General features: G+C 50.8%; 1 protein-coding gene across 2 annotated transcripts in view; it reads left to right on the forward strand.

Moving 5' to 3' along the window:
- LOC116546369 (dual oxidase 1-like) overlaps positions 1–9,204 on the forward strand; it is a 27,371-nt gene extending 18,167 nt beyond the window's left edge. For both annotated transcript variants that reach the window (XM_032272646.1, XM_032272645.1), the window contains 5 exons: positions 265–314; positions 2,091–2,218; positions 7,063–7,216; positions 7,922–8,154; positions 8,403–9,204. In XM_032272646.1, the coding sequence (XP_032128537.1) occupies positions 265–314; positions 2,091–2,218; positions 7,063–7,216; positions 7,922–8,154; positions 8,403–8,684 (847 nt within the window). In that variant the 3' untranslated portion in view covers positions 8,685–9,204. The remainder of the gene's footprint in view (positions 1–264; positions 315–2,090; positions 2,219–7,062; positions 7,217–7,921; positions 8,155–8,402) is intronic.
- Positions 9,205–9,210: the final 6 nt, after the last annotated feature.

Genomic DNA, 9,210 nt, shown 5'->3' on the forward strand with positions numbered 1-9,210 from the left:
TGTGTGTGTGTGTGTGTGTGTGTGTGTGTGTGTGTGTGTGTGTGTGTAGTGGGAGGATTCCTTTTGGGTGGAAAGAAACAAATTCTCTGGCTCGGAGGAGAGTGTCACTTTCTAGGTTACAGGACAGACAGTGACCAGCCTGAGCCCCCAATGCCAAGTCAGCAGGAGAGACTGGTGTCTGAGTTGGGATGCCTCCCCTAGAGGGTCCCATCTGGAAGTCCCAGAGATCTCTCAGGGTCTCTCCTTGCTGTCCCTTTCACACAGGTCTGAGTTTCCCCAGAAGTATTACTGGTGGTTCTTCCAGACTGTACCAGGTAAGAACCCTCCCTGATCCATGAATTTCTGGACCTGACTGTGAGCTCAAGGCTCTGGGTTCTCTGTACCCCAGAGCAGACCAGGTTCACTCACTCAGTTCTTCTGGTGACCCAGGCTCTGCCCTCTGGCCGGATGATACTACTAGGTGGCAGGAGACTTAGACTATTCTGCAATGCAGTCCTCCTCCCAGGAGCTTAGCTGGGTTTCTGCCCCTACTTTGGGCTAGTTCCTCCTCTAGTAGGGGTAGTAGGAGAAATACGTCCTACTCTGGACTAGTTCCAGTGGAATAGGAGTGGCTACCTCTTCCTCCAACACACACACATACCATAACTGTAGCTTGGAGAAACGCTGTACCCCAACTGCATGGGGGAGGGGTCAGGCTCTTTGTCAATCCAGAGGCCTCTACCCAGTATGCCTTGAAAAGAGTGTTTGGGGGATATTCCTAACTCCTTATAATCACCCATCTTAGAGCTATTAGCTGTGAATCTATTCAAACTCTCTTGAAGCTATTTATAGTTTCAGTCTGTTCCTTCCTTGGGGTAACACAATCTCTATACTGGCTCCTCTCTGTGAAACACAGCATGGCTTTTTTTTTTTTTTTAATCCTAAAATGATCTGCTTTGAACTTCAGAGGGTGCTTGCTAATTCCTGCACACTGAGATTTAGTGGATAAGGCTGTGTTTATGCTCTCCTCTCCTTTTAGGACTTTACAGGCTTTGGTTAGATCCCTTCTTAACCTTTGCTTTTTTACACTTCAGGGCTCTAATCTTCTTAACTTCTGCCTCTCTCCTCCTTGATCACTTGAGGGACCATTCTCTGTCCTCCCCACCCTGCCCTGGCTCCAGTATTATCCCCCTATATAACTATGGCCTGCATCCCCTGTGAGAGGAGGGGCCTGCCACCAACTCTGGGTTGTACTTGGGGACTCTGGTGATGAGCAGGGAGTGTGGTGCTGCCCAGCCACTAACAGTGCCAGTGCTCATGTTGTGTGCTGTGGCAGCCAGTGAAGAGTGATGCAGGGACAAGGACCAAACCTTGACTCAGTGAGGGCAGGCCTGCCATTTCCATTGTCTGGCCCAGAGCGGACACCCTGTGCATCCATTCATTCAGCACACATTTATATAGGGCCCACGGTGTGCCAGGCCACTGCACTAGGCACTAGGATTCAGTGGCAAACTTAGCCCATTCCTTGTACTTGAAAACCTGAGAGTCAGGAAACTGACACACAAAAACCAAATAATGACATGGGTGAAAAATCGGCTGGGCACAGTGGCTCATACCTATAATCCCGGCACTTTGGGAGGTCAAGGTGGGAGGATCACCTGAGGCCAGGAATTCAAGACCAGCCTGGCCAACATGGCGAAACCCTATCTCGACTAAAAATACAAAAATTAGCTGGGCATGGTGGTGCATGCCTGTAGTCCCAGCTATTTGGGAAGGTGAGACAGGAGAATCACTTTAACTCAGAAGGCGGAGGTTGCAGTGAGCCAAGATTTCGCCATTGCACTCCAACCTGGGTGACAGAGCAAGACTCTCTCAAAAAAAAAAAAAAAAAAAAAAAAAATCATGGTGACAAGGGCTATGAAAAATGAATAAGGTCTGCTGAAATAAAAGGTACTTGTGATCATGGTATGGGGAGAGAGGACCAGAGGAGAATGCTGGAATATTCTTACCCCAACTTGGGCAGTGGAGTGAAGAGGGGACCTTGGAAGCCCCAGAATAGCCCCCTTTCATGGCACTGTTCCTCCGCTTTCCACCCTATGTTCACGTTGCAGGCCTCACAGGGGTTGTGCTGCTCCTGGTCCTGGCCATCATGTATGTCTTCGCCTCCCACCACTTCCGCCGCTGCAGCTTCCGGGGCTTCTGGCTGACCCACCACCTCTACATCCTGCTCTACGTCCTGGTGAGGGCTTTTGGTGTTGAGCCAGGCCAGGAGGGTATGGGTAGGACATATCCAGAGAGGGAAGGAGGGTTGAGACATTCGTTCTATTTCAAGTTATCTGAAGCATCCTCTTCACTTCTCCACATCCCTCTTTGAAGGTGGAGATGATAGTACAGGGCTCTCCAGTAGGATGACCCAAATATGCAGCACTTGGAAGGTCAGCTCCCTAGCATGGGTTTTGCAGTAGCAGCCCTGCCAGACTGATCTCCATTCCTCAAAGACACCTCTATGTCACTTCTGCCCAGCTAGTCTTTCCCTACTTTGGGTGGCTGCGTTTGGCTCCTGGGTGGACTACTTGCACCCAAAAGAACATCACCCTTTTTGAAGAAACTTATATTAAATGGGTTCTGCCATTTTTGTTCTGATCCTATTTGGGGGGGCATTACTCATAACACCCCACTAACTGCCACTTGTACAGCATATAAGCTTCTTCAAAATGTCTTCAGATGGACTGCCGATCAAATGATTTTTTTTGAGAAGGGAGAAGTCTTGCCTTGTCACCCAGGCTGGAGCGCAATGGCACAATCTCAGTTCACTGTAACCTCTGCCACCTGGGTTCAAGCCATTTTCCTGCATCAGCCTCCTAGGTAGCTGGGACTATAGGCACGTGCCACCATGCCCAGCTAATTTTTTGTATTTTTAGTAGAGACGGGGTTTCACCATGTTAGCCAGGATGGTCTCAATCTCCTGACCTCATGATCCACCCACCTTGGCCTCCCAAAGTGCTGGGATTACAGGTGTGAGCCACAGTGCCCAGCTGATCAAATGGATTAAGACTCTACCTCCTGCCTCCCTTGGGTTTCTCGTTGGCTGTTTAGCTGCTTAGTTCCCGAACTGATTCTGTGTCCCTGTGTTGTGGCTCTGTTTGCCTGCCTTCCTCGTGAACAGAGACGTTTCCCCAAATGGTACTCTGAGGGCCTCATTTAGAAGCTAAACCAAGTCCCAAGGCTCCAGCTCTTCCCTGCAGCAGAATGGCACACAGGGCTTTCCTTCGTGCTGAAACAAAGAGACACTATACCATGGCCTCGATCAGATTGGCTCCTGCTGTCTGACCTGCCTTCTCTCAGGTGCAGTTCTGTCCTCACTGACAGCAGGGTCTGTTTCATCTTGCCTGTGGCTCAGCATTTCACAGTTCTGAAGATGACTACTCAGCCTTGGCATGATGATGTACGTTTCCTAAGAAATCTCTTTCTGTAGAAGCTGTGACTAATTTACCCTCTCTCTTCCTTTTCCCAATAATGAGTGGGGCACTAGCATTCTTGGTTACTGCTTCTCATGGGGGTGGAGATGACATTCTGGTTCCTGGTGATAAAGTAGCTACTTTGAACTAGATGAGAAATCCACAAGGGTGGCCAGGCAGGCTCCCTAAGACCCAGAGCACTTTCTGATTTGTCCTGGGGTATAGGCATCACTAGGATTCTAAGCCACCCTTCTTGCAAGCAGGAAAGTCAGGGGCTTGAAAGCTGCAGCCAGGCACAGTGGCTGATCACATCTGTAATCCGAGCACGTTGGGACATCAAGATGGGTGGATCACCTAAGGCCAGGAGCTCACGACCAGCCTGGCCAACATAGTGAAACCCCTTCTCTACTGAAAATACAAAAATTAACTTAGGAGGCTGAGGCATAAGAATTACTTGAACCCAGCAGGTGAAGGTTGCAGTGAGGCGAGATCGTGCCATTACACTCCAGCCTGGGCCACTGATGGAGACCCTCTCTAAAACAAACAAACAAACAAAAAAAAAAAAGAAAGAAAGAAAGGTGCATACCTCTATGCTAGGCTATACTCATCTTCAGTTTGGGACAATCTCATCTGGGCTCCCCTCATCAGGGCAAAAGCACCCTCTTCGTTCCCATTTATCCCAGGTATGACCACTTAACTTCAAGCAGAAAGAGAAATTACAAGTAAAGGACCCTAGCATAGACTAGACCCTGGGGAAGAATGGCCAGTCTTCTGATCCAGGCAGAAGAGGGCAGGGCTAGCACCTCAGAGGCTGAGCTGGCTGGCTACCCCCACCACCCCATCCCACCAGCCAACAAGGAATTTGCAGCAGCCTTGTGGTTTAAAAGGAAAGCCAGCACAAAATAGGGTGTGTAAACAGAGCAGCATGACATCACCCTGCCATTGTGCTCAGCCTGTTTGGAGGCTCAGAAAGCCTTGGGGGTGGGTGTAGGCTCCACAATGAAACAGTGAACTTGGGGAAGGAAGAGCCAGTTCAAAGAGCTCAGAGAGGTTTCAGTTAGTCTTGTAGGGAAAGGTTCAAGAATCTAGGAAGAGTCAGCTGGGGGAAGGGACTCCTAAATGCAGAACCGAGTTCAGTTTAAAAGCTATCTGTTGGCCATGTGGGGTGGCTCACTCCTGTAATCCCAGCACTTTAGGAGGCTGAGGTGGGCAGATCACGAGATCATGAGATTGAGACCATCCTGGCTAACACGGTGAAATCCCGTCTCTACGAAAAATACAAAAAATTAGCCAAGCATGGTGGCACGCACCTGTAGTCTCAGCTATTCAGGAGGCTGAGGCAGCAGAATCATTTGAACCCGGGAGTCAGAGGTTGCAGCGAGCTGAGATCACACCACTGCATTCCAGCCCGGGCAACAAAGTGAGACTCTGTCTCAAAAAAAAAAAAAGATTTGTTAAGGGTCTATTGTGTACTAGCTTTCTGTAGCACCCAGCAGCAGAGGGGGAGACTCTTATCTCTTCCTTAGGAACTTAGGATTCGCTGTGACAAAGTGGCACATTTATGAAATGATCAAAATGAACACTTGATATAGGGTTAATTACTGAGCGGAGTGTTCCAAACAGGAAGTTATAGGAGTTCATTGAAGGGAGTTTCACTTGGGCTAAATTGGCTAGGGAAGACTTTGAGGAGAAGATTGGACTTGGGCCAAGAGTCTGGGAGAGACAAGCTAAGCTTTGACAGGGCAGAGTGGAAACTGAACAGCAATCCGGGTAAAAGGAAGGGCATGAGCACAGGTGCAGAGATGGGAACGGTGATAGGATATTCAGGAGACAGAGGGGACAGGCCTGGCTGTGGATGGTTATAGGGCATTAGGTTGTAGCAGGACATGCTGCTGGTGATCATGTGGAGGCTGTAGCTGAAACTGAGGGGCTGTGGCTCAGCTGAGAGGCCACGCCACGTGGCAGAGCGTGACAGAGAAAAGAGAAAGAGAAAAGCAGAGCGTGACAAAACCAGGCTTGGGCAACACCCATGACTGGGGGTGGCAGCAGGAATGAAGCCAGTGGAGGAGATGGAAAGCCAGTGGACCAAAGTGGAGAAGCAGTAGAGCATTGCTGCAGAAGTTGGCAAGAGGTTGCTTACTATGCCTCAGGCTGCCAAGAGTAGGAGCCAATGTGGCCTGAAAGGAGACCTTGAGATCTGGCCATTTGTGGGGCTGCTGGGCCCTCAGTGGGAAGGTCCTAAGGAAAGGTGGAGGCAGAAGTCAGACTGGGCCAGACTCAGGAGCAAGCAAATGGGAAGAATGTGGCCAAGTAGTGTCTGACCATGTTAGATGAACTTACTAGGGAAAGGACCAGAGCTGGATGATACCTGTCAGTTATTTCATGGAAAAGGGAAACTAGTTAGTTATTCTTAGCCTGGAAAAGGAGAGGATAAACTGGGGAAAAGCCTTTCCCCAACAGTTATTGAGTGCCTCTGTATGCCAGGCAGAAACTGCTAGGAGCCTGTAATAGCAAACAGTCCCTACTCCTTCAGTCCAGTGGGAAAAACAACAGTAAACATGTAAATGAATGTGCAAGCGAAAGTACTGTTGGCTGGGTGTGGTGGCTCATGCCTGTAATCCCAGCACTTTGGGAGGCTGAGGTGGGCAGATCATTTGAGGTCAGGAGTTCAAGACCAGCCTGGCCAGCATGGTGGAACCCCCATCTTTACTAAAAATACAAAAATTATCCAGGTGTGGTGGTGGGTGCCAGTAGTCCCAGCTACTCGGGAGGGTGAGGAAGAATCTCTTGAATCCAGGAGGCGGAGGTTGCAGTGGGCCGCTATCGAACCATTGCACTCCAGCCTGGGCAATAGAGCGAGACTCTGTCCCCCCATTCCCCAAAACTGAAAGTACTATGGATGACAATGCATACTCTGTTTTTTGTTTGTTTGTTTTTTCTTTTTTTTACTATCTCCAGTAATGGGTATAAGCATGACAATGCATACTCTAAGAGAGTCAACCGGCAGATGTGGTAGATAGGACTGAACGGAGGCCTGAGGAGGTGGTGTTTCTACTGAGACCTGAAAAATGAGATTGAGCTAGCCATGGGAAGAACCAGGAGAAGGACATTCCAGGCAGGAGATGCAAAGGTCCTAAAGCAGAAAGGACTTGCCATGTATGAGGAACAGGGAGGGGAGAATGGCTAGCAGCTAGAGGTCAGAGTACTTGCGAGGCCTTGTAGTGCAATGGGAAGGCCACCAAAGCTTTTAAAGCTGGGGATGAACATGATACGATGAACTTTAGAAAGTCACACTGGCTGCCTTGAAGAGACAGGATTATAGTGAGGCAAGACAAGTGAAAGCCCTACTTCCACTGGAAGGCTGCTGCATGAGTCCAGGTGACAGGCGACATCGCTTGGTCTAGAGTGGTGTCAGAGATCTGGAAAATACTCTCATTCCTCATGGAATGCTATGGAGGATGGAGTTGGGAGTGGTGAGGTTTTGCGTCCTGAAAGGAGCATGGTATGTGGTAAGGTGGGGGTTGGATATACCAGCAGGGAAGGATGCAGGGTCTAAGGCCTGAGCTGGCCCCACACTCTGCTGCGGGTGTCGCTAGGTCTGAGTAGAGCTCTTTCCCCCATCCAGCTCATCATCCACGGTAGCTTTGCTCTGATCCAGCTGCCCCGTTTCCATATCTTCTTCCTGGTCCCAGCAATCATCTATGGGGGTGACAAGCTGGTGAGCCTGAGCCGGAAAAAGGTGGAGATCAGCGTGGTGAAGGCGGAGCTGTTGCCCTCAGGTACTAGCCTGGCAGGAGATCAGCTTGGTGGCACTTAGGGAGCTGACGAGGCAGAGGCAGAGTATATACCACATAGTTTCCTGGTTGGGCCCAGTGGAGCTGGCAGGGGCTTTGGGTGGCAAGGACAAAGAAGCTGATGGGGGCTGGGTATGGTGGTTCACGCCTATAATCCCAACACTTTGGGAGGCCGAGGTGAGCAGCTCATGAGGTCAAGAGATGGAGATAGTCCTGGCCAACATGGCGAAACCCTCTCTTTACTAAACACAAAAATTAGCTGGGGGTGGTGGTATGTGCCTGTAGTTCCAACTACTTAGGAGGCTGAGGCAGAATTGCTTGAACCCGGGAGGCAGAGGTTGCAGTGAGCTGAGATCACACCACTGTACTCTATACTGCAGCCTAGTGACAAAGTGAGACTCTGTCTCAAAAAAAAAAAAAAAAAAAAGCTGGTAGAAAGAGCTCTTTGGCTCTTTGCCAGAGGACCAAGCCTCTCTCATCACAGAGCAGAGAAGCTCAGGTGAGGCTTCCCCTTGCCCAGCTGACCCTCAGCCCCAGGGCTGCCTGGCTTCCCTCAGGGTGAGCTCTGATGGCGGAGGCTTCCCTAGTCATATTCCAGAAGCAGAGCTGAGGCTGCGGGTGGGGAGCTCTCTGGAGGCCACATTGTTGCTGGGTTCAGGGCAGCAGCCTCCACCCACCATCCCTCCCCAGGAGTGACCTACTTGCGGTTCCAGCGGCCCCAGGGCTTTGAGTACAAGTCGGGGCAGTGGGTGCGGATTGCTTGCCTGGCTCTGGGGACCACTGAGTACCACCCCTTCACACTGACCTCCGCACCCCATGAGGACACACTCAGCCTGCACATCCGGGCAGCAGGGCCCTGGACCACTCGCCTCAGGGAGATTTACTCAGCCCCGACGGGTGACAGATGTGCCAGATACCCAAAGGTACCAGACCCAGGCCAGATGTGTCACATGCTCCGATATCTCCTTTGAAGGCCTTGGCCTGGCAGCACTAGACTCCCCACTCTGTTCCTTCCCTCCCCACACCTAGAGACTGGTTGTTCCAGATAATGCCACAAACCCTCCTCTTCCCCTCACTCCATATATGTATCTGCCTTTCCCTCCCTCTCATTTCTGACTTCAGATCTATGGTGGTGGCCAAGCTTAACTCAAACCCATGCCCTTCCCTACAGCTGTATCTTGATGGACCATTTGGAGAGGGCCACCAGGAGTGGCATAAGTTTGAGGTGTCAGTGCTAGTGGGAGGGGGCATTGGGGTCACCCCTTTTGCCTCTATCCTCAAAGACCTGGTCTTCAAGTCATCAGTCAGCTGCCAAGTGTTCTGTAAGAAGGTGAGTGCCCCCTCTTCCCACCGACTCGTGGCCCCTTCTTCCTTGTCATGGTACCCATCTGTGCCTTTCTCCCCTGCCTTTGTTCTTGGTTTCCCTGAACTGGGCAGCAGCAAGTTGGTTTGAAACCTGGGGTTAAATCATGAATGGGGTGGTATCAGGATATAGTTTGCACATGCCTCCAGGATCCTGCCTGGTTTACAGAAATTCCTTCCTTAGTTGGGGGTGCTCCACATAGGATTTACTTCTCAGAGTTCCTCTAGGAAAGGTTGGAGGGCGTGAAGAAACCCATTCCTTCTTACAGAGGAGCCCAGCACTTGGAGCCTTACTGCACTGGAAAAGGGAAGGGCACACGGGTGGGGCACAAATGAAACTGGCTCAGATCGCAAGAGGAAGAGGAGGAGAGGGGGCAAAGCAGGGCTGTTGGGCCAGATTGGCCCCAGGAACACAGCTTAAACCCTGAGGCCCTCACACGGGTCCTTTCACCCCAGCCTGGACTTGGTGGCAGGCCCCTGCTCGTCTCTCTGGGCCTGGCAAGTGAGTCAGGGGCCCTGGAATGCAGTGGGCAGAGGCCCAGCCCATGTGCTGTCAGCATTCAGAGGGTGACAGCTCCCCTCCTCTTCTCTGTGTTTTTTTTTTTGTTTTTTTTTTT

This window comes from Sapajus apella, unplaced genomic scaffold, assembly GCF_009761245.1.
Source record: "Sapajus apella isolate SASKATOON/1434 unplaced genomic scaffold, GSC_monkey_1.0 scaffold809, whole genome shotgun sequence".
Classification (NCBI taxonomy): Eukaryota; Metazoa; Chordata; class Mammalia; order Primates; family Cebidae; genus Sapajus; species Sapajus apella.